At 44.2% G+C, this 24358-nt stretch overlaps 1 protein-coding gene across 1 annotated transcript in view; it reads right to left on the reverse strand.

Moving 5' to 3' along the window:
* Positions 1-24358, reverse strand: part of COL26A1 (collagen type XXVI alpha 1 chain) — a 206514-nt gene that overhangs the window by 86678 nt on the left and 95478 nt on the right. Inside the window, exon 3 of the mRNA XM_019646827.1 lies at positions 23988-24085. Coding sequence (XP_019502372.1) covers positions 23988-24085 — 98 coding nt within the window. The remainder of the gene's footprint in view (positions 1-23987; positions 24086-24358) is intronic.

A 24358-nucleotide genomic window follows, 5' to 3' on the forward strand; every position in this document is an offset into this window, starting at 1 on the left:
GGACATAACAATCATTTTCAGGTCCATTTCAGTTCTAAGCAACTGTATTCTGAAGGGGAAGACACCCAAATCAGCCAATGTGTATTTCTAACACCATTGTGCTTAGCACTGGGCAAGTTGGGATGATAATAATAGTAACAAGAACCATTTATTATGGGCATACTATGTGCCAATCTATGCCATATCAGGTACTTTTTTATTCACCTCATTTGATATACAATAGAATTATCGATTATGCAAGGCGGCCATCATTGTGCCCACTTTACAGACAAGGAAACTGAGGTTCAGAGAGAGGAAGTGACTTGTCCACAGAGCGAGTATGTGGAGCCAAGATTTCAGCCCTTGCTCTGGGTTGAAGCCTGTGGTCTTTCCACTGTCCACATGGGTGAGGGATACAGCATCCCTCAGCAGGGACAGACTGTGCTGGGAGTTCAGATGCTACACCAGCCCAGCACAGATCTCCATCTGGTAGCTCTAGCTGGGAAACAGCCACCAGGAGCAAAGCAGTTAGCCATTCGCATGACAATAGGAAGGGGGAGGTGGTCAGCCATTTCTTTCCTCCAGGCTAGGTGGAAAGTCACACTACCCCCGTGTGATAGGGCACCCCATGCTATAGGGCACCCTCGGCCTGAGCCAGCTGGCCTGGATCATTCTCTGTGCTCAGGGGTGGTCGTGTGTGTGGGCCCCCCAGGGGACTGCTTATCCTGCTTGTAAAACCCCCACACTTTGCCCACGGGTTTCTGGTTACATAGGAAGGGGCCTGGTGCCTCATATCACCACCACCAGGATGTCTTGCACAAGGTGTAAGAGGATCAATGCTCTGGCTGGACAGCAAAGCTGGAACTCCGCAGCCCCTCCCCCAGCCCAGGGCCCGAGGGCTGCAACTCCGTTAAGAGGAGCAGAGAGAACATTCTGAGTTCATAGAGGACCTCAAACTGGCCTTAGTCAATCGTGTGTCATTGGAAGAAAAATGTTTAAATGGAGCTGGGAAGGCACAGTTCACCCACGGGGGGGGGGGGGGGGGAACCAGGTAGGGCAGCACGGATGGAGGCCATGGCAGCCTGCCTGGTCTGGAAAAGGACTGGGGAAACTGAGTCCATTAAGCAAGAGAGAAGAAAAGATACCACATGATGGAGGACCACAAACATGCAGCAGGGCTCACAGGCACACACAAGGCCAGGGCTTGGGACTCAAATGAGGTATAAAAGAAGCAGCCTCTCTCAAGGCAAGAGCCCTTCCACCCAGAATGGGAGGACCCAGGTATCTGTGTGGGGCCGGGACCACAAGCAGATGCCCCAGGCCATCTAGCCCCTGCCTAGATCCCACTGTCAGCCTTGAGATGTCATTTTAGTTGTGGCGGGCTGGGGGCAGGAACCCAGCTATCCCTCCGCCACCTGCCAGGGAGTTCGGGGCTAGAAAAGCACCTGAAGTCATGGAACAAGAGGTTCCTGGGCTGAACCCCCTCCGAAACACCACCCCACCTCTCAACAGGCACTCCATCTGCTCTGCAGGCTCAGGCTCTCTACAGGTAGAAACAATCTTCTGCGTGTATCTAATCAGAGAGAGGCTCCCAGCGCAGGGGAGAGCGCCAAACTGCGGAGGATCTAGGACCACCCTGCTCTGGTTTGCTCTGCTGCAATCACCTCTGGTCCACAGGAGCCCCAGAGCCCCCTTTGCCCTCCCCACACAGGTGCAGGCCTCCCTCCAGGCCACCCACCCTGCCCTTCCATCCCAGCTGCTACCTGCCCCGCCCCCAAATCTCCAAGTGGGAGGCAGACATAGGCCACCAGGTGGGCGGAGCTGCAGGAGACCTTGGGAATGCAAGTCCCTTTTCTCATAATTCATGGTGAAGGGAGCACAGAGTGGGGTGGGGGACCCACAGTTCTCAGACTGTTTCCAAGAGGCCCTCCCAGGCTTTTCACTATCTCATTTTGGGTAAACTGTCTCTGTGCTTCAGCTGAAACTTCCACTCTCATGTCCTTATCCATATATCCATTCCCCTTGGCATTTTGGATGACAATAGGAAAGGTGTGCTGTTTGTTTTCAGAGCATCCTTGTGAAGTAGCAGGCTTTGGCCTGTTTTATCGGCATGAAAGCTAAAGTTCAAGGTTCATTCAACTTTCCAAGGGTCACCTGATGCCTATAAAAGAAAGCAAAGGAACCAGGATTTGAACTCAGTGCTGCCCATGCTCTTGATCATGAATTCTGTGACCTTTTGTATGCAGAACAACACATGGTCCAGCTTTGGCATCTACTATTTGGGAACCGGCACGTTTGGATGGACCTCAAACAGCAGCTGAGGCCCTCTTTAGGGATGCTGTACCACCTGGGTCCTCCTTCAGGGTGTAGGTTTCACTCCCCAGCTGCTGGGAAGGTTGTGGGCTGGCAGCTCACCTTGGTCTGCCCTTTCCGGAATTGTCTCAGCCGAAGACAGATGGCCACGTTCAACCACCAACCAACTTGAGAGTACAGGGGTCCAAACACTTGGCCCCCAGCTCAGGGCAGGTCTGAAGGGCTTTTCCATGTCAGAGCTCCCCTGGGGCAGGCTGAGACTTTCACTGAGGCTGCATTGCAGCCCAGCTTCTCACGTTTGCTCCATTCACCCCGCCTCCCTTCCCATAACAGGTGTTGATCCTCAGAGCACTCTCCCCTCCAATAAACTTCCTGCACCAATCTCCCTCCCAGAGTCTGTGTCCTGGGGAACCCAACCTGTGACGGCTCTGGACTCCTCACTGTTTCAGTTCACGTGTCTTTGGCTCTATGAACTGACTTGGCTTTCTTGGGCCACAGTGAGTAGGAGTGGGGGGTCCTTCCTCAGAGGCTGTGATAATTAATTTTATGTCCATGTGGCTGGGTTAAGAGATGCCCAGATAGATGGTAAAACATTATTTCTGGGTGTCTGTGAGGGTATTTCCAGAAGAGATGAGCATTTTAATCCGTGGACTGAATATAGAAGATCACCTTCCCCAATGCAGGTGAGCCTCATCCAATCCTTCAAGGGCCTGAATAGAACAGAGAGGTGGAGGAAGGATGAATTTGCCCTCTCTGCTGGAGCTGAGACATCCGTCTTCTCCTGCCCTCAGACACCAGTGTTCCTGTTCTTGAGCCTTCCGGCTTGAACTAGAACCCCACCTCTGGCTTTTCTGGTCCCCAGCTTGCAGACGGCAGACTGTGGGATTCCTCGGCTTCCATAATCATGTGAGTCATTTCCTTGTAATAAACCTCTTTCTGTATATCTACATATATCCTATTGGTTCTGCTCCTCTGGAGAACACTGACTAATACATTGGCAGAAGGTAAGTTGATAATTTTTTTTCTTTTAATTAAGACAGCAAAATGCCCGAGGGCTTTCTCTTCATATCTACTATCAGTGGCCCCAGAGGGGCCAGTTTGGCCCCCTGAACAGGGCTACAGTAGCATTTCTCACACCCTGACAGGGACCCACATCACTAACCAGGACCACCTGCATGACAGATCTTATCTGGACAGGTTGTTAAAAACACAGACACCTAGGTCTGCCCCTGAAGGTTCTTATTCCGGAGGTCTAGCAGGGCCTGGAGGTCTCCATGTTTAACCTGTTCCCAAGGTGGGCCAGGGAGCCAGGGACATGACGCACCCTCCAGCCTCCTCATCAGCAGCCAAGCCTCCAGCTCCACAGTGAGAAAATGAAAATTAGTATTATCCAAGCTTCAGGTGGGCACTGCCAGCTTTTTACCTGAAAACAAGTGTCCACTAAAGCCCAAATGGCCTCAAATATCCAAAACAGAGTTGCTCGTTACAACTTGATTAACATCATCTAATGAAATTCCATTATTAAAAGACTCTATGCTGTTTGTTTCTTTTAATAAGAATCACAGTCAGTGATAACGGAAAATACACTTGCCCTCAGTTTTACTCTACAAAGGTTTTTCTTATATATTATCTCATAAACTTATTTAAACAACCCCCAAAAGGCCCAGGACTACCTGCATTTTTGTGGGTGAGAAAACTTGAGGTATGGATTTGATCCTACAACACCAAACCTAAATGAACCCCAGTCGTTCCCCCCCCCCCACATACCTCAGCGCATATCTGGAAAACAAAAGTCGTGAAAATGCATATTTGACTCTCATTGGTGCATGTCTCACTGAGGAGAAAACTGAAGCGGCCCTTTCCTGGCCCCAGTCCTCACATTTGCAGCTAATGTACTGTTGTCCATACTTAAGTTACCAACAGCCACCCTAGCTAAGGACAGCTGGAAAGCTGACTCAAGGATGTGCAAGTGATCCTCCTTTCCCTTTCAAGCCATTCTCCCTTCGTCAGGGGCAAACGTGGGAGCCCTGAGCCCACAAGTGCAGGACTCTCGGAGGGCTCTCGTCCCAGCCCTGGCAGCCGAGTTCTCTCACTCTCTCCTTTGCTCTTTAACTCCCCAGCAATGTGAGGATGGCTGCCGGTGTACAGTCCTCCCAGGTGCAGACCAAGCCAGGTGCACAAGCGATTCCCTCGAGGAAAGAAAAGCTTGCAGCTCTGATGAGGAGGCCTAATTTGGGCAGAGCAGGGTGGGTCCTGAAAATCTCCAAATCAGAGAGGCTGTGAGGCAGCATGGCGGGTGGATTTGCTGTGGTTAGGCAAACCATTTATAGGAAAAGCGGAGCGGTATCGGTATCATGGTGGAGTGGAGAGTCCAGGGTTTGGGGTTCAGTGAGCCAGTGGGGATCATATCGCAGCTCTGCTGTCCTCCTCCCAGCTGCGTCACTTGATCCTCATTTATCTCACACCCATTGTTTGAGTCCTGGCTGGACAGAGGGGACTCAGGAATGAAAAGGTTGGCCCATGTCTTCCTCACAGGATGGTCTTAAGGCTACATGACTCATGTCTATGAAAGCCCAGAATCCTCAGCATTAAACACCTGCTGGATACAAATGTATGTAAGAGGTCTAGGCAAGAGGTGGACTAATGTCTGCAGTTTACTTTGAAATGCGCCAAGAATAAGATGGAGAGAGGGATAGATATCTCACAAAGCAAATATAGTAAAATGGTAAGTGGTAAATCTAGATAGTGGCTGTGGGGTAGGGTGTTCACTATAAAGTACTTTTAACTTCTCTATATGTTTAAATTTTTCATTAAAAAAGTTGAGGGGAGAGGAAGGACAACAATTTCAACAAATGATATTTCGAAAACTGGATACCCACATGCAACAGACTGAAATTGGACCCTTACCTAACACTATATACAAAAGGTAACTCAAATCAGATTAAAGACCTAGGCATAAGACCTAAAACTATAAAACTCCTAGAAGAAAACACAGGAAAAAAACTTCATGGCCCTGGATTTGGCAATGATTTCTTGGCTATGACACCAAAAGCACAGTCAACAAAAGAAAAAGTAGACAAATCATATTATATCAAGCTTAAAAGCTTCTGTGCATCAAAGGACACAAACAGAGTGAAAAGGCAACCAAAGGAATGAGATAAAATATTCACAAATCGTATGTCTGATAAAGTATTACTATCCAGAATACATAAAGAACTCCTATAACTCAAGAACAAAAAAATAAACTACCTGATTCAAAAATGGGCAAGGGTTTGAATAGACATTTCTTTAAAGATGACATACAAATGGCCAACAAACATATGTAAAGATGCTCAACATTACTAATCATTAGGGAAATGCAAATCAAAACCACAATGAGATACCACCTCACGCCTGTTAGGATGGCTACTATAAAAAAAGAAAAAGAAAAAGAAAGAAAGAAAGAAAGGATGGACGGAAGGAAGGAAGGAAGGAAGGAAGGAAGGAAGGAAGGAAGGAAGGAAGGAAGGAAGGAAGGAAAGAAGGAAGGAAAGAAGGAAGGAAGGAAGAACATAGCAAGTGTTGGCAAGGATGTGGAGAAATTGGAGCCCTTGTACACTGGTGGTAGGAATATAGAATGGTGCAGCTGCTGTGAAAAACAGTATGACAGTTCCTCAAAAAATTTAAAACTAGAACTACCATATGACCCAGCAATTCCACTTCTGGGTATACATTTTTTTTAAATGAAAGCAGGATCTTGAAGAAATATTTGCACACCCATGTTCATAACAGCATTATTCACTATAGCCAAGAGACGGAAGCAACCCAATGGCCATCGACATCAGTGGGTGAACCAAGTGGTGTTTACATACAATGGAATATTATTCAGTATTGAAAAGGGAGGAAATTCTGTCATATGGTACAACATAGATGAACTTGAGTGCTAAGTGAAATAAGCCAGTCACAGAAAGACAAATAGTGTTTGATTCCACTTACATGAGGTATCTAAAGTGGTCAAATTCATAGAAACAGAAAGTAGAATGGCAGGATTGGGGAATGGGAGATGTGGTTTATTGGGTATAGAGTTTCAGTTTTGCAAGATAAAAAAAGGTTGGAAATTGGTTGCACAACAGAGAGTATGCTGAACACTACTGAACTGTACACTTCAAAATGGTTAAGATGCTAAGTTTTATGTTTGTTTGTTTCACCACAATTTTCTTGTAAAGTCGGAGGAGGGAAGGGGCCCAAGCTCGGTGTCAGCTGTTTGGTCCAGGACGTTCCTTGCCCAGAATCCTCCACCTGGAGGAAGCCTAGGCCAGAAACACCTTAGACCCAGCTGCGTCTGACTGGCCCCCATTTTACAGATGAGGACATGGAGCAAGGGCCTGGCTCAAGTTCTGATGGACACATACACAGCTGTGCGGAAACAGTCTCCTCAGAGCCAAGCCTGGGTTTTCTGAGCAGGAGTCCTCTCCCTGCACGGAACCCCAGAAGCCAAACCTCCATGATTTAATAAACATTCATTGAGCATCTACATGCTGGGCCCTCTGCTGAGCACAAGGACACAAAGGAGTCAGATTCATGCCCTGTCGTCCGGGAGCTAGTTGGTGGGGAGGGGGCTCTACCAAGTTGTCCAATAGTTCACCACCCAATGTACTATCTGCCGTGAGTGTGGGCTCAGGGTGCAGAGGCAGCACAGATGCTGATCACGCCTCTCTCAACAGTGATGGGATGGGGAAGTCTAACAGGAGGAAGGGGGAGCTACACAAGGGTTTAAAGGGTGACAGAGAGTTCCACAGTGAGGCAACATGGGGAAGAGCATTGACCGCCTGGGAACAGCCAGTGCAAAGGCACACAGGCAGGAACCAGTCTGATGTGTTTAGACTATGAAAAGCTGCTCAGTTTTGCTGGAGCTAAAAGCGTGCGAGGAGGAGCTGTAGAACTGAGGCCAGAGAGAGACATAGGCTTAGGGAGTCTGGACATCTTTCTGTGGAGGAAGGAGAGTGTTGGAGGGCTTTCGGCAGGGCAGCAGCAAGTTCTGATCTGCTCCTTAGAAGATCCCCCTGATGGTCATGTGAGGGTGGATTTTAGGACCAGTCTGAGGCAGAATCTCAGAGGGTTGCTGAAACCCAGATTCTCACCAGAGTGCTTGCTGAGACCGCAGGGCTCCCTGGGGACTCAGGGCACCAGACAGTGTCTGTGAACTACAGGCCAGGTCCCCAGTAAACCTTGGGTAGACAGAAGCTCTAGATTGCAGGGCTCCCTTGGTATCACTGGGAATACCAGGGACAGGTCACATCCACACACGAGCAAAGGGGGATGCCAAGTGGCCAAGCGTCCCCCTCTTATCCTCAACTGTAAAGGATTCAGAGAAAAAAGGGTACTGTGAACTGAACTGCGTTCCCCCCAAAATTCATGTTGAAGCCTTACTCCCGATGTGATGGTATTTGGAGATGGAGTCCTGAGGAGGTGATTGGGTTTAGATGAGGTCATATGGGTGGGGCCTCCTGATGACATTATTGTCCTTATAAGAAAAGACACCAGAGAGAGCCCTCTCCCTATCCCCGGCCCGCCATGTGAGGACACATTGAGAAGGTGGCCAGGAAGAGAGCTCTTACCAGGAACTGAATCTGCCCATATCTTGATCTTCAACTTCACAGATTCAAGAATTGTCTGTTGTTTAAGCTGCCTAGTGTATAGTGTTCTGTTCTAACAGCCCGAGCTAAGACAAGTGGATTGGAAGAGAGTGCATCATTGAAGACATGCATCTACAGACTGTGCAGTAACTTCATAAAAATAAATTGGGTCAAGCTTCCCTACAGGGCACTTGTACAGCCCAGAGGGCAGCTCTCCTTTCTCGGGGGAGGATGGCTCCACCACCGCTCACAAAACAGAGCCTCGTGGGGCTGCACGGTGCCTCCTCGGGGCCCATGGACACAGCCTTGAGAGGTGGGAAGCGTGAGCTTGGTGAGATCCAAGCGGGGCTCCGGCAACCCCTTCACCTCTTGTCACAAGACATTGCACAAACCGCCTCCCTGCTCCAGCCCAACATCCCCCAGCTCCAACGTGGCTGGTAAGGCTTATGGTCAGGCACCAAGAGTGCAGGTTCATCCAGCCAGAGCTCTGTGCTTAGCAAAGGGCAGCTGATGTCACAGTTCCAGGAGATGTCAGCTCCCACTTGCCCCTCTCCTCACCAGGAAGGCCCAGGCCCTGCTTTCCACTTGAAGTTCTCACCCCCAAGTCCTGAGAGCTAGGTGGACCCTCTCTGCCCCACACTGGGATCAACTATAAGAAAATGTCCTGTCTAATTTGCAGATGAAATGATACTAATCTTAAAACTTATATGGAATCACAGAAAGACCCCAAATAGCCACAGCAATCTTGAGAAAGAACAAAATTAGAGGTAACTCCCTACCTGATATTAAACTATACTACAAGGCCATAGTAATCAAAACAGCATGGTATTGGCATAAAAACAGACACATAGATCAATGGAACAGAATAGAGAGCCCAGAAATAAATCCATGCCTGTATGGTCATTTAATCTATGACAGTGGAAACAAGAATTCATACTGGGGTAAAGACAGTTTATTCAACAAATGGTGCTGGGAAAACTGGACAGATACATGCAAAAAAATGAAACTGTTTACCATGTTCTTATGCCATATATAGGAATAAAGTCAAAATGGATTAAAGACTTAAATGTAAGACCTGAAACCATAAAATTCCTAGGAGAAAACAGGCAGTAAGCTCTCTGACACTGCTCTTAGTAATATCTTTTCTGATCTATCTCCTCGGGCAAGGGAAACAAAAGAAAAAATAAGCAATGGGGATACATCAAACTAAAAAGTTTTTCACAGCAAAGGAAACCATCAACAAAATGAAAAGTCAGTCTACTGAATGGGAGAAGATATTCATCAATGTTACATCTGATAAGGGGTTGATATCCAAAATTTAGAAAAAAATCATACAATTCAACACCAAAAACACCAAACAGTCCAATTAAGAAATTGGTAGAGGACATGCATACTCATAGACATTTCTCCAAAGAGGACATAGAGATGGCCAATAGACCTATGAAAAGATGCTCAATGTCACTAATCATTATGGAAATGCAAATAAAAATCACAAAGAAATACCACCTCACTCCTGTCAGAATGGCTATCATCAATAAATCAACAAACAACAAGTGTTGGCAAGGATGTGGAGAAAAGGGAACCCTCGTGCGCTGTTGGTGGGACTGCAAATTGGTGCAGCCACTATGGAAAACGGTCTGGATGTTCCTCAAAAAATTACAATAGTGGGCCGGCCGAGTGGTGCGTTGGTTAAGAGCTGGCTTGAGACACCAGAGGGCCCGGTTCAGATCCCACATATGAGGGCCAGTGACATTGCCTTCTATAGCTAAGATGCTGAACAACAGCTCAACCTGGAGCTGGGCTGCCATGAGTCGCCGGCGACAGCACAGGATGCAGCCCCTGCTGCAGTGGGTTGCCGTGGGCTACTGTGTGTAGCCAGCAGCCAGCGTGAGCGGCCAGCAGCCGCAGTGAGCGGCCGTCCAGAAGCCAGCGACTGATCTGCCTCGCTCGGGAAGAGCTCAATGATGGTGCCAACTTGGGCCAGTGAAGCAACGTCCTCCACAACTAGACTGAAGAACAAAAGGATAGCAACTTGTCTGTTCCCCTTCCCCCAGTTCCCCAATAAAAAAATCTTTAAAAAAAAAAATTACAATAGAACTACCTTATGACCCAGCAATTTCACTTCTGGGTACCTATGTTCACTGCAGCATTGGCATTGCAATAGCCAAGATATGGAAGCAACCCAAGTGCCCACCAATAGATGATTGAATAAAAAGAGATTATATATATATATAGATATATATATACACACACACACACACACACATACACACACACACACATGTTATACACACACACACACAAGGAATATTACTCATCCATAAAAAGAATGAAATCTTACCATTTGCAACAACATGGATGGACCTAGAGGATATCATTCTCAGTAAAATAAGTCAGACTGAGAATGACAAATACCATATGGTCTCACTTATATGTGGAATCTAAACAAAATAAATGAAAAAACAAACAGAAACAGACTCATACAGAGAACAAACTGATGGTTGCCAGAGTGGAGGTAGGTTGAGCAGCTGGGTGAAAAAGATGAAGGGATTAAGAAATATAAATTGGTAGTAACAAAATAGTCATGGGGATGTATAATACAGCATAGAGAATACAGTCAATAATGTTGCAACAACTATGTATAATGCCAGGTGGGTAACTAGATTAATTGGGGAGATCACTGCATAAACGATATAAATGTCTAACCACTATGTTGTACACCTGAAACTAATATAAAATAATATTGAATGTCAACTGTAACTGAAAAAAATAAATAAATATTTTATTTAAAAAAGAGAGAGAGAAATGTCCTGTCCAAAATTTAGGAGGGCTGGACCCCCACCCACCTTCCTCCTCTGTCTAGAAAAAACTGAGCATAGTGTCAGGATAGCAACAGGCTTTAACAGAGAACTTCTAGTCCAATGAGCCCACGTCTGCTTGTCAACTGTGGTGTGTCCTTCTCCTCTAGGAGGTGTGGACATTTCTTATGGGAAAAGGGAGTGTGGTTGCCAGCTGAATCACTCCTTAAGATAGTGGATTGCTGGAGGAACCCTCCCTGCAAGCCCCTCCTCTGCTCAGGCAGGGGCTCCTGGTTTGCTTTGCTCAGACTTGTCCTATGGACACCTGTGCTCTCCACTCCTCGGTATGTTCCAATTCTAAGACTCTTACGATGGGTCCAGCCCTGCCAGGTGCCGAGCTCTCCCTCCACCCTTCCACATGTCCCTGGGGGGCCAGAGGCATGGAGATCCCAGGTAAGCAGTGTGGGGAGCTATTGGTGATGCGGCTGTCCTGGGGACCCCAGGAGAAGCAAAAATACCTAGACGATGGGGTTGTTGAGCGACAAGTGCTTCCTGGCTGGTGCCTGTCAGTCACCATCTGCCATAACAGGCCAAGGGTTCTGCTAAGCAAGGACAGGCCCGAAACAATCAACCCCATAGACCCCGAAGGTGGGACTAGGGTGGACCGATGGCCTCTGCTGGCCACTGGATCTGCCCAGCCTGGGACAGCACAAACAGATGAACTTGTGGCGGATAACATTGGCCAAGGCTTCTCGTCTTTCCTGGCCACGGTGTGGGTGAGATGCGCTCACTGCCTGGGACCCTAGCCCCAGCCAGAAAGCTCTAAAAATGCTTCCCTGCAGTACTGCGACAGGTTGAGTGTTCTGGCCACCCAAAGCCCAAGTGTGTGATCTTGACCCCCAGCATGTGGCTGTGTTTGTTGATTTATTGATGATAGCCATCCTGACAGGTGTGAGTTGGTATCTCTTTGTGATTTTAATTTGCATTTCTCTGAGAGGGGCATAATGGGAAGAAGGAAGAAAACCGACTCCCTGATCTGCTGAATAATATAACTACCCCTTTCTTTATGTTTTCTTCTACTTTCCTAATGTAACCCCCCACTACTCCTCCACAATGTGCAGGCCATGCTCTAAAGAGTTCCCCACTCCCCTCCTGAGTGTTCTGAGAGAAGCCTACTGGTATTTAACAGGCCACTGGAGGACAGACATATCCTCCCTAGAGCTAATCAGGGGATCCCAGCCTCCTCAAAGGCTGCCTTGGCCCAGCCACTCGGCCTGGTGAAACGCACACCTGCTGCTCCTTGCCTGGCCCCTGTTTCTCTGCCATCCATAGCCCCGTCCATCTCACCCCCAGAGTGTTTGCACCATTCCAGGTTCATGAGGTCCAGCTCCCTGTCAAGCTAGCCTCTATTCACCTCTCAAAGACGTGGTTGAATACAGCAGGAGAGACTGACTTCCCCAGGCTCTGCTCTGCCCTTTCCCACACCTCAGTGGAGGCCCCATCTCCCTCCCTGTGGAGTGAGTGATGGGAGAGCCTTGTCTTACACCTGGGGCCTCTGCCCTGGAGAGACGCAGGGTCTCTCTGGCCAATGGGGAAATGCCAAGGTTATCCCGGGTGACCTAATCCTGGCACAGAAGAGTCTCAGAAAATTCAAAAGCTTAGCAATCATCTCCCATGGCATCACTCCAGCCCCTGCCACACCCAGTGAAATACCCGTGGGAGAATAAGACACCCTAGGGAGTGCTGAGAGCACTCTGGATGTGCAGACAGCCCAGCAGCCAAGCGATGTGCCTGTGACATGGGCCAGCCCCTGTGTAAGCTCTTTCCAGAAAAAGAAAAGGCAGGTGACATCTGTGGATATTTATAGCCCCACACAGTATGACGGAAGGTGCCGAAAGATGCTTGTCTGACAACAAAATCCCCCCCAACAGCTGGAAACACTCCAGGCCGTGATGGAGTATCAAAGGGCCAGAATCTCATCAGCGAGGCCACGCTGTTTGCTGAAGCTGAGAGCAAGAGCAGATGCCGAATGGAACAGGCCCTCAGCTCGTCCTCCCCACCAGGACAGGGCCCAACGTTTATCGAAGATGCCAGGATAGAGGCAGGTGTTAGAAGTGACTGAGTGATCAGGCCCAATGAAATGTCCTTTCCAGCTCAGCCAGCCAGACAGCCGGCAGCAACTATGACATTCTCAGCCTCCACCTCACCCATTGACCCTGCAGGGCCTCACATAAGTAAGAGCAATATTCATCTATACAATGAGAATAATCAACATCTACCAGCTGAAGTTCATATCTCACACACATGAACATTGCCTTTGCAATCATTCATTTATTCATTCAAGAAACATTCCAGGTTCCATCTCTTTGCCAGTGGCTGGGAAAATAGAAATAAATATGACAAGAACATAACCTGCACAGAGGTTGGTCAGTGAAAAGACTCTCTGTATGGTAAGTGGGGCAGAGACCCAGCCTCACAGGTTGGAGAAGACCCTGGAAGCAAGGAAGCTGAGTCGAGGAAGGTGGGCAGTTCTTCCAAGAAGCTTGGCTGAGAAACGAAGCTCAAGCCAGGACAGTGGCTTAAGGGCGATGCAAAGTCAATAAGATTATCTTCTTAAAGATGAGAGATGCTTTATGTGCTCATGTGCTGATAGGAAAGAACCAGTGAGTGAGAAAGATGGAAACCACAGGAGAGAGGGGATGCCTAGTGGAGTGCAGTCCTGAGTAAATGAGCTAAACTGGGTCCAAAGACCAGGCCTTGAGCTGGAGGAAGACAGCCCCCCGAGTCCTTACCTCCTGTGGGTGCCACAACACCTCACACATAACTTTAGCAATGCCCTTATTTCACAGTATTAGGATTATTTGCTCACTGCTCTTGTCCCTGCATCTCTTTCCCCCAAACACATACCCTTCCTGGGAGCTCCTGAGGTCCCCTTTTCATCGGTGTGACCCAAGCATCTAGCACAGTGACTAGAATCTCCCAGGCACTCAGCTACTTTGAATAAATGGTGCTACTTGCTTGTCCCTCCCTTTAATGACAGCCATGGTAAGCAAGTCTCAGAAACATCATCAGATTCACTGAGAATCATTTCCCTAAAATGCTGAGCTCTGCAGATTGGCCAGGAGGCTGCAGCCTCCTCCCAGGAGAACTCCTTCTGGCTTTGAACCCTCAGCCATTCAAAACACAAACATACTCATACACAGAGCTTGAGTCAGGGGTGAAATGTCAACATCGTCTTGGACTCAAATCAATCAGCTCAATGCTTGGATGCACTAACTAAGCCACTTCGCCCCAGGCCTGCCCTTGCCTATATGGGGGCCCAGGGGGTTCAGTTCCTGTCCTGGCCAGGACTCCAGCTGAAAGAGAAAGAGAGAGAGAGAGAGAGAGAGAGAGAGAGAGAGAATCCCCTGTTTAAGTTAAACTTATCATCTCCTGATGAATTTGTGGCAGATCTTTTCCACCACACCAAGGCAACATGAGAAGTAGCCTCTAAAACTATGGACCATACTCTGGTTTCTCTTCAGCTCGCATAAATCTTTCGCCTTTTACTAAAACTATGGACCAGGCCATCTTAGCGGAAGGGGCCAGCCCAGGGGCCAGCTGACCTGTCTCTTGTGTTGGGACAACTTGGGTGGGATTTCTCAAGACCTCAAAGGTTCCAGGTGGCTTAGAGTTAAAAAGCACTCAATCAGGAACAAAAGACCCAGGTTCCAGTTCTGCTTAAGCCACTTCTCAGCTGGATGACCTTGGCCAAGTTCCTGGATCCTAAGTATCTGCCTTCTTCATGTGTCCTCACATGGCAGAAGGTGGGAAGGAGCTCTCTGGGGTCTCTGTTATAAGGGCCCTAGTCCCATTCATGAAGGCTTCAACCTCATGAGCTACCCACCTTTCAAAGGCTCTCCTAACATCATCACATTGGGGAATAGGTTTCAATATATAAGTGTGGGGGGTGCGGGGGGAACGACACACACAAACATTCAGCCTACAGTAGCATCTATACCATGGAAATATAGAATAATGTGACTGAAAGCCCAAAGTACTATTTCAAAGGTAAGAAATATGACATGATGATATGAATGTTGATAAAGGTGACTACGTTACCTCTGCTGTCAGTCTACTGAACTAACTGGAGGGACATCTACTGGTGGAATGTGGCTTAAGGAACTACTTTTAAAACTAAATCTAGTGGTGAAGTAACGGTAGTGTACCCCATGGTTAATGCTGACTCCTTTGATCAACACTAGCAGAAATCAGGTTCCAGGTGCAGCTTTGACAGAACCCTAAGTGTCAGGAACCCTCTGGGGTACCATGAAGGAAAACAGATGATGACAACACCCTCTAGCCTCCAGAACTTCTCAGTCTGTCCACACTACTGTAATCAGCAACCTTCCTAGGAGCTAGTTTGGCAATATGATTCAAAAGCCTTTACAAAATAATTCTGCATAGGAATTTATCCTAAAGAAATTATTAAAGATATGGACAAAGATTTAGCTAAAAAGGTGTCCACAAAGTTCCAGTTCTAGTAATAATGGAGTAGCTTGTATCAGACTAACTCTACATCAGATAAAAACTATAAACTCTGGATGATAAAAAAAAATTAAACAACTATTTGAAGACACTAGAGACCAACAGAAAGCCAGCAGAAACTGGAGGGAACTCAACTGTTGCAAAAAGGGACTAGCACCGAGTGAATTCTACATTACATGACTTTTCCCCTGGGTGCACACCTCAGTTCAGGCAGTGCAGGGTGGCCAAAACTCAAGTTAAAAATTGCAGTTGTTTAGGTTTAAGGCTGCCAGAGGACATAGAAACCGAGGGAAGAAATCTAATAAGGGAGTAGGCACACAGAGCTGAGAGCCCCAAACTCTATGTACAAACTCTCCTTGAAATCCTTGGCTGATCCCTGAACTACGCATGTTAGGGGAGATTCCAATGAGCTCAGTAGAAAACAACATTGGGAAAGCTAAAAACGCTGAGCTGCGCTATCAGCTGCTACCCAACAGAAGGAAGATGATTTAGAGCTTGAATCTCTCCAAGTCAGGGGATTTAGTTAACACCTAGGGCTTGCCTTTGAAACCACAGAAAGGCTATGCCTTAGGAGTAAAAACTATATCCCAAGTCTAAGGGATTTACATAACCACCCCAATAAAATATAAAAACCAAGCCTTAAGAGATTTACAGTAACTTAGCTGCTTGCTAGAACAAACATCAACGGTCTTTAAGAAAACCAGAATCTCTACAACATACCAAAATGTTCAGTATATAACCAAAATTATTAATGGAAAGAAAGAAAGGAAGGAAGAGAGGGAGGGAGGGAGGGAAAGAGGAAGGGAGGGAGGGAGAGAAGGAGGGGAAAAGAAGCAATTGTCACCCAAATCAAGAGAAGTGTCAATACAAACAAACACTAAGATGACCCAAATGTTGGAAATAGAAGATGAGAACTTAAAGTAGCTATTGTATATAAATTCTAGGATATTAAATAAATTATGGTCATGATGAGTGAACAGATGAGAAAATCTTATCAGGGAAATATAAAAAATATAAAGCGGAAATTCTAGAACTGAAAAGTACAATATCTGAAATGAAAATTTCACTGGATGTGCTAAAGATTGTAAATGTCAGAAGAAAGAGTCAATGAACTTGAAGACAGATCAATAGTAATTATTCAGTCTAAAGAACAGAGAGGGGGAAAAAACATAACCTAATGACAATATCGCAGTCTAACATGTGTGCAAATGGAAACTTGAGAAGAAAGGAGAGAATAGAGTGGAAAAATGTTTGAAGAAATAATGAACAAAATTTTCCTAATTTGGTTTAAAAAAATTGATTTATAGATCCAAATGCACAAAGAACCGCAAGCAGATTAAGAAAATCTTACCTGGTAACAACATAGCCAAACCGCTAAAAGGCAATGATAGAGAAAAATCTTGAAAACAACTATCTTGAATGTGACAGGGGCCCCATTCATGGAGAGGAAAACAGCATATGAGTACAGCAGACTTTTCACCAGAAACTATAAATGCCAAAAGAAATGGAACAACCAATCTGTATAAAGAACTGAAAGAAAAAATCATCAATCCAGAATTATGAACTCAATGAAAATATTATTGAAAACAATGGAAAATAAAGTATTGGAGATGATGATGGGAGAAAATAGAACCCTTGTACCTTGTTGGTGGGAATGCAAAATGGTACAGCCACTAAGAAAACAGTTTTTCAGTTCCTCAGCAAGTTAAACAAAGAATTACCATATGATGCAGAAATCCCATCCTAAGTACATATCAAAAAAGAATCAAAAACAGGTGTTCAAACAAAAACTTATATGTGAGTGTTCATAGCAGCACTATTCACAATAGCCAAAAGGTGGAAACAACCCAAATGTCCATCAATGGATGAATGAAAAAACAAAAATGTGGTATATCCATATAATGGAATTTTATTCATTATTCAGATATATGCCACAACTTGGATGAAGCTTTAAAACATTATGCTAAGTAAAAGAAGCCAGACATAAAATGTATGGTTCTATTTATATGAAATAGCCAGAATAGGCAAATCAACAGAGACAGAAAGCAGATTTGTGGTTGCCAAGGGCTAAGGGAAGGGAGAATGAGGAATGACTGTTTAATGGGTATAGGGTTTCCCTTTGGGGTGATAAAAAAAAAGTTCTGGAACTAGATAGTGGTGATGATTGCAAAATATTGTGAATGTATTTAATACCATTTATATTTAAAGTGTATTTAATACACTTTAAAATGTTTAAAACAATCAATTTTATGTACGTCTATTTTACCACAATTTCATTAATTAATTAACTAAAATTAAGGCAAAGTAAAGACTAAATGAACTTTTTTTAGTTGAAGGAATTCATTGCATGCAGATCTGCACAAGAAATGTTGAAATAACTTCTTGGGGTTGAGGACAAAGGATACCAGATGGAGGCTCAGAGCTCCAGGAAGAAATTAAAGATCACTGGAAATGCTAACTGTGTGATAAATAGAAAACTATTGTTTTTTCCTCCTTCCACTTTTTAAAAATATTATCTGACTAATTAGTGCAAAAATTGTAATATGAATTGTGAATTTTATAACATATTTAGATTTACACATGACAACAGTAGCACAAAAGATGGTGGGGATGGATAAATGGAATTGTACTATTAATAGTTTCTTCCAATTTACATGGGATAGCCCCATGTTTACTCTGTTTAGTACAATAACTTAAGGTAGCAGACTGCAATCCTCAGAACAGCTGAGAAATAATACAGAGAAGTATAACTAAAAATTCAAAAAAAGAAAATACGCAGTTTCTGAGTCCAGTCATACTAACTCATACTAACTTGCCCTCCCACCAAAAATAATTTAAAAATTGGACAAAATTTATGAAACAAGTGTTCACAAATATCAAACAATGATTCCTGAGAGAAGAAAAACAAACAAGATGATTCCTGGAGGTAACTTCTGGACCAGAGCACATAGAGAGGTGACTAAGTAGAACAAGGCAATTTCTCTGAATCAAAGAGAAAGAAATTCAAGTTCAGGGAGGCCAAAGCAAATTTGGTGGACAGAACACCAGACAGAAGAGAACTGCGTAGAAAAATCATTCACAAGGTCAAAACTTATTGAACTTTCCACTTCTGGTGTGCATAAATAATATATATGTAATAAGTTATATGTAAATTATACCTCAATAAATTCAAATTGCAAAGTGCATAAGTAATTATTTAAAAATTAGAGAACATAAATACCCTGTATCTATGTATAGCCCCAAATCTATAAAATCTGTTATCAAATTCATTTGATAACAATGAATATACTATCAAAAATTTCCCCACAAAGAAAACTACAGGTCCAGATGGTTTCACTGTAAATTCTATTAAACATTTAAGAAAAAAGTAATACCAACTTTACCAAAAAAAAAAAATCTTTCAGAAAAAGAGGAGGAGGGAAATTTCCCTAATTCTTTTTAACAGAACAGCATAACCCTCATAACTAAAAACTGACAGATATTATAAGAAAATTACAGATAAATATCAAATATGGGAATATAAAAAAGAATAATACATCCAAATGAGGTTTATCTTAGTAATAATAAGATTATTCCAGGAACAAAGGGTTGGTTTAGTATTCTAAATCAATGAAATTTGTCTCATTAACAAATAAAGAATAAAAAAATATGATCACCTTAATATAGATGCAGAAACAACATTTGACAAGATTCAGTACCTATACTCTCAACGAATTAAGAATAGAAGTATCTTCATCTGATAAATAGCATATGTGAAATATCTATTGCTAACAACATACCTAATAATGAAATATTGAGAACTTCCCTATTATGACCAGAAACTGGACAAATGTCTGTTCTCACCACTTCTAGTAAAGATTTTACTAGAAGTTCTAGCCAGCCCAATAAGGCAATAAGAAGAAATAAAAGTCATAAAGATTTCAAAGAAAGAAGCAAAAATGTCTTTATTCACAGAGTACATGATAGTTTTTGTAGAAAATCCTAAGGAATCAATAAATAAGCTACTAAAACTAATAAATAAATTCATCATGATTTTTGTATACAATGTAAATATTTTAAAATCAAATATATTCTATATACTAGCAGCAAAAAAATTAGAAAATGAAAATTTAAAAAGCAATTCCAGGGCCAGCCGAGTGGCGCGTTGGTTAAGAGCTGGCTTGGGATGCCAGCTCTGAGCAGCAGGGCCCCGGTTCGGATCCCACATGAGGGTCAGTGATGCTGCTGACAGCTGACATCTCTACAGCTAAGATGGTGAACAACAGCTCAACCTGGTGCTGGGCTGCCGTGAGTCACCGGCGACAGCATAGGCTGTCAGTGAGGCTACAGTGGGGCTCCCATAAAGCTACCATGAGTGGCTGGCAGCCGGCGAGAGCGGCAGGCAACGGGTGTGAGCTGCCAAGAGCCGCAGTGAGCGGCCATCCAGTGGCCGGCGTCCGATCTGCCTCACCCGGGAAGAGTGCAATGATATTACCAATACGGGCCAGTGAAGTGATATCCTCCACAACTAGACTGAAGAACAAAAGGACAGTAACTTGCCTGTTCCCCTCCCCCAATTCCTCAATAAAATCTTTAAAAAAAAAAAAAGCAATTCCATTTTTAAAAGCACCAAAAATACGAAATATTTAGAAATAAATTTAATAAAAGACAAGCAAGCTCTCTACTCTGAAAACTACAAAACATGGCTGAGTAAAACTTTTAAAGGCCTAAATAAATGGAGAGCTATACCATGTTCAATAATCAGCAGACTCAGTATTAAGATATACAGTCTCCCCAAATTGTCTATAAATTATCACAATCCTAATCCCAGTCCCAACAGACACTTTTTATAGACATTGATAAGTTGATTGTAAAATTTTTATGAAAATGCAAAGGAACTAGGGTGGTCAAAACAGTCTTAAAAAAGAAGAAACTACAATTACATTCCATTTCATTCCCACTAGAACAGCTAAAATTAAAAAGACTAATACCACCAAATGTTGGCAAGAATGTGGAACAATTGGAACATACTTTGTGAGAATGTAAACTGTAAAAACCTCTTTGGAAAAAAGTTTGGCTGTTTCTTATAAAATTAAACAACTCAATTTAAAATGGGCAAAAGTCTTAGTCAGGCACTTCACACACACAAAAAGGATATCAGAATGACTGGTAAGTATATCAGGTAGGCATACAAATAGATGCTCAACATCATTAGTTAGCAGGGAAATGAAAATTAAACTCACAGAGAGAGAGCATTTCACACCACTGCAATGGCTAAAATAAAAAAGTCTGACAACACCAAATGTTGACAAGGATGTGCAGCAACTGCAACAAGTGTAAGATGGTAGAACCACTTTGGTAAAGAGTTTGGCTCTTTCTTATAAAGTTAAACATATACCATAACCTAGCAATTCCACTCCTAGGGATTTACCCAAGGGAAATAAAAACATATGTCCACAAAAAGACATATACAAGAATGTACACAGAAGCTTTCTTCATAAAGCCAAAAACTAGAAACATCCCAAATATTCATAGGCGAATGAATGAATAAAATTGTGATGGTTTATACAAGGGAATAATACCTAGTAACAAAAATGAATAAACATGTAACAGCACAAACACATCTCAAAAATTATGTTAAGCGAAAGAAACTATACACAAAAGGGAATCATACTGTATGATTCCATTTATATGAAGTTCAAGAATAGGTAAAACTGATCTATGGCAATAGAAATTAGATCAGTCGCTGCTTAAGGGTGGGAACTATCTGAAAGGTGATGGAAATGTTTATGCATTTATCAAACTCATCAAATTGTACATTTAAGATTAGTGCATTTCCATGTATGTTAATTTTACCTCAGGTAAAAAAAGATGTTTACAACAATGTTATTAATAATTTAATAATTGGAAGCAACTTAACTATCTTGTAATAGTGGTGTGTAGTTAATAAAGTGTGCAACCAAATTCCGCAGCCACTAAAAATGATACTATAGAAAGCTATGTATTAACAAGGAGAGATGTTCATGACAACTTTTGTGAAAAAGAAAGTTATCAAACACCATGTACATTACAACTGACATATAAGTACAGAAAAAGGTCTGAAGGCATTTCACAGAAGTGAGGCTTGAGGTTATTTTAAGAGGATGTTTTAACTTTTGCTACACTGAACATGTACTTGCTGTTGTAATAAGAAAAAAATATTTCTAGCTATATAAATATAGTTATAGATAAAGATTCATAGATACAGTTAATTTTCATTATTTATGGTAGTTATGTTCTATAAAGACACCGGGAACTTTGAATTAGCAAATACTGAACCATTGCTCTTAGGGGATATATACGGTTAGGCTTCTACCTACAAGCGTCCAGTCACAATGTTTTCATTGACTGATCAATAAGTAACCCTGGTTCATGTGTACTTCTATTTAAAAATACCTCATTAAATATATATGATTGATTCATTAGCATTGAGCTCACAGCCAACAGTACCAATGCCTGAACAAATCTCATATAACGCATGTATTTTCTACAAAAGGCGCATCATAGCCTTTTTGCACTTAAGAACACTAGACAGCCCTATGCTTGGGAACATTTTAAACAGTGGGATCACCGAAAAAAGCATAAAAATGTGAAAAACAAGGCACTAAACGGATAGTGAAAAGGACACTTGTTTGCAGTATAATAGTTGAAAGAAGGCAGAGTCATTGCGACCTCAGCTGGGAGTATGAAAGTTGGGCAACTCAAATCTTTTGCCACTTTGTGTGTATCTGTGAAAGACCACAAAAATGCCGCAAGTATTTATTGATTTGGGGGGTTACAAGTAAACTTTAGCAAATAGGCCAATTCTCAAATACAGAATCTGTAAATAATTAGGGTCAACTATATATAGACATATCTATGAAGAATAGTATCCCCAAGCCCTTGGCCTGTACTCCTGAGGTGTCTTGGGAGGGAAGAAAAAAGGCCAGTAGGAAGGGGGACCTAGGGAGACACAGAAAGGAGGAAGCAGGCACAGAAAGAGGCCACCTGGGAGGCGGGAGCACACTACCCCTAGGCAGTCACAAGTCCCGAGTCATAAGACCAGAGACCTGAGCACTTGAAAGGAAGGCCAGACACGGCCAAAGAAAAAGATGCTTTTCCTGGCGAATCTCATCTGAGCCAAAGCAAAACACACCTCTGATGTGCAGGCTTTCCAGAGAGGCAGCAATGGGACTGAGTGGGAATAAATGGCCCCGGATGCTTCACAACTATCTTAGGAATGTGCTTCAAGTCACAGGCCCCGCCTTGATTTCGCTTTTTGTCTTTATTGTTTTGTTTTCGGGAATGTAGAATCTTTACAAAGGCTTTCAGGACCCAGTCCCAAACTCAGCCCAGGCCCTCACACTCCCTGGAGTCCTTGACTACTCGGGACCTTGTGCTCACAGCTACTAAGGAGCCACTTGACCTTGAGGCGCTCTGAAAAAGGCACAGCTCGTCCTGCACTCTGCGGTGGACATGTGTCTTCTGGGCTTCCACTCATCTGGCAAGAAGGCTTATCCCAAACAGAAATAGGGCAAAAAGGTGATGGCCTAACCTTTTCATGTCATGCTAGAGCACCTTCTAATGAGCCTGCCTAAGTGTCACTGACTCCCTGGAAGAATGCCACTTTGTTTATTTACCATGTACTATGGATTACAGCCTAGGTTCTGCAATGTTGGGTGTTAACTTGTACAAAGCTGGTAAGATGTTAAGTGCTTTCTGCTCATTAGAGAGGATAGCCCCAAAAGTTTTAGTTTTTATTGTCCTATAGTGATATTATTTCAGGTTCTTAGTCCATATATATTATATAATATATTTCACATTATACATTTGTGTATATATTAATATTATATATAACATATATAATGTATAGATATAATGATATATAATATAAATAATTAAATATAAAATATAATGGATTATAAAATGTAATGCATATATCAGTAATGGATTAACCTTACCCATAAAGAGGTCTGGCATTTGCACATGGCTCCTGGGAGATGATCTCTAAACTCTTGGAATGATCTGCCTGATAAAAGTGGCTTCGTTGACCTGGGAACCTTGGGACATGCCAATCTATGTTAACAATGTGATATTTAGGCAGGACCTGCTTTCCCTGGCTGTGAGCAGAGATTTGCCAATGGCCTTCTCTGACTTCCACCCAAGTGCAGTTGTCCATCTCCATAAGGCTCCAGCGCCTGGCTGAGCCCAGCCAAGGTCTCAGAAAGAAAGCTCGGCTCCGGGCCCCGTTCTCCCATTCTCCCTCTGGGCACCAGCTGGGCAGAACAGCAAGAGCAGCCTGGAGAGGCCTTCCTTCTGCTGCCGCCCACCACCAGGTTCATCTGCCTCGTTCTACAACAGACGTGGCTCCAAGGCTGGTGGACCCCCGTCTGCATTTGCTCAGAGCCTGAACTTCCTGCTCAGTTTCTGCCCCAGTTTCTGGGTGAGTCAGAACCAGGGAGGAAGAAATAGGCTATAAGGTGAACGCCTTTCCCCAGGCCAGGGCCCATGGGTCTCCTCCATCCCCTACCCAAACTATGCACACAAGGACCCCACCTCAGTGCCATGAGCAAGGCAGACCCACCCGAGTCTGGCCAGTCCAGAGCATTTGGTTCTGAGGTGCTTGGGAAAAGGAAGAAAGAAATGTGGAGGAACATTTCTCCTCACAGGAGGAGGGCAGAGGAAGAAGCACCCAGGACTCTGAAGCCTAGCCCAGCCAGTGTCCCGGCCCCTGCCCTCCATGCCCCAGTGGACTCACCCTCATCACAGTTGCTCCCAGTAAAGCCAGGGCAGCACCTCCACTCCAGCGCCGTCACCGTTCGGTAGGACACTCTGTATGTGGGTCTAATCAGAGTCCTGTAACTAACACAAGGTCAACGTCAGGACAGTGTGAGCACCCAGCTGCCCACCCCTGGACTCCATCCCTGCAGAGCTGGCCCAGCCCAGGGCTCTGGGAGCTGCCCAGCCAGTCCAGCCCATCACCCCAGCTCTGTGCCGCTGGCTGTGTGGCCCTGGGCAAATGACCACCTCTCTCTATGCCAAGTGTGTTCTAGAGTCCCTTCCAGCTCTGTCTTCCTGAAAGTCTCCAAGGGTAACCACCTATGATGGGGAAACGTCCTGCACACTGAC

This window comes from Hipposideros armiger, unplaced genomic scaffold (genome assembly GCF_001890085.2).
Source record: "Hipposideros armiger isolate ML-2016 unplaced genomic scaffold, ASM189008v1 scaffold_107, whole genome shotgun sequence".
Taxonomy (NCBI): Eukaryota; Metazoa; Chordata; class Mammalia; order Chiroptera; family Hipposideridae; genus Hipposideros; species Hipposideros armiger.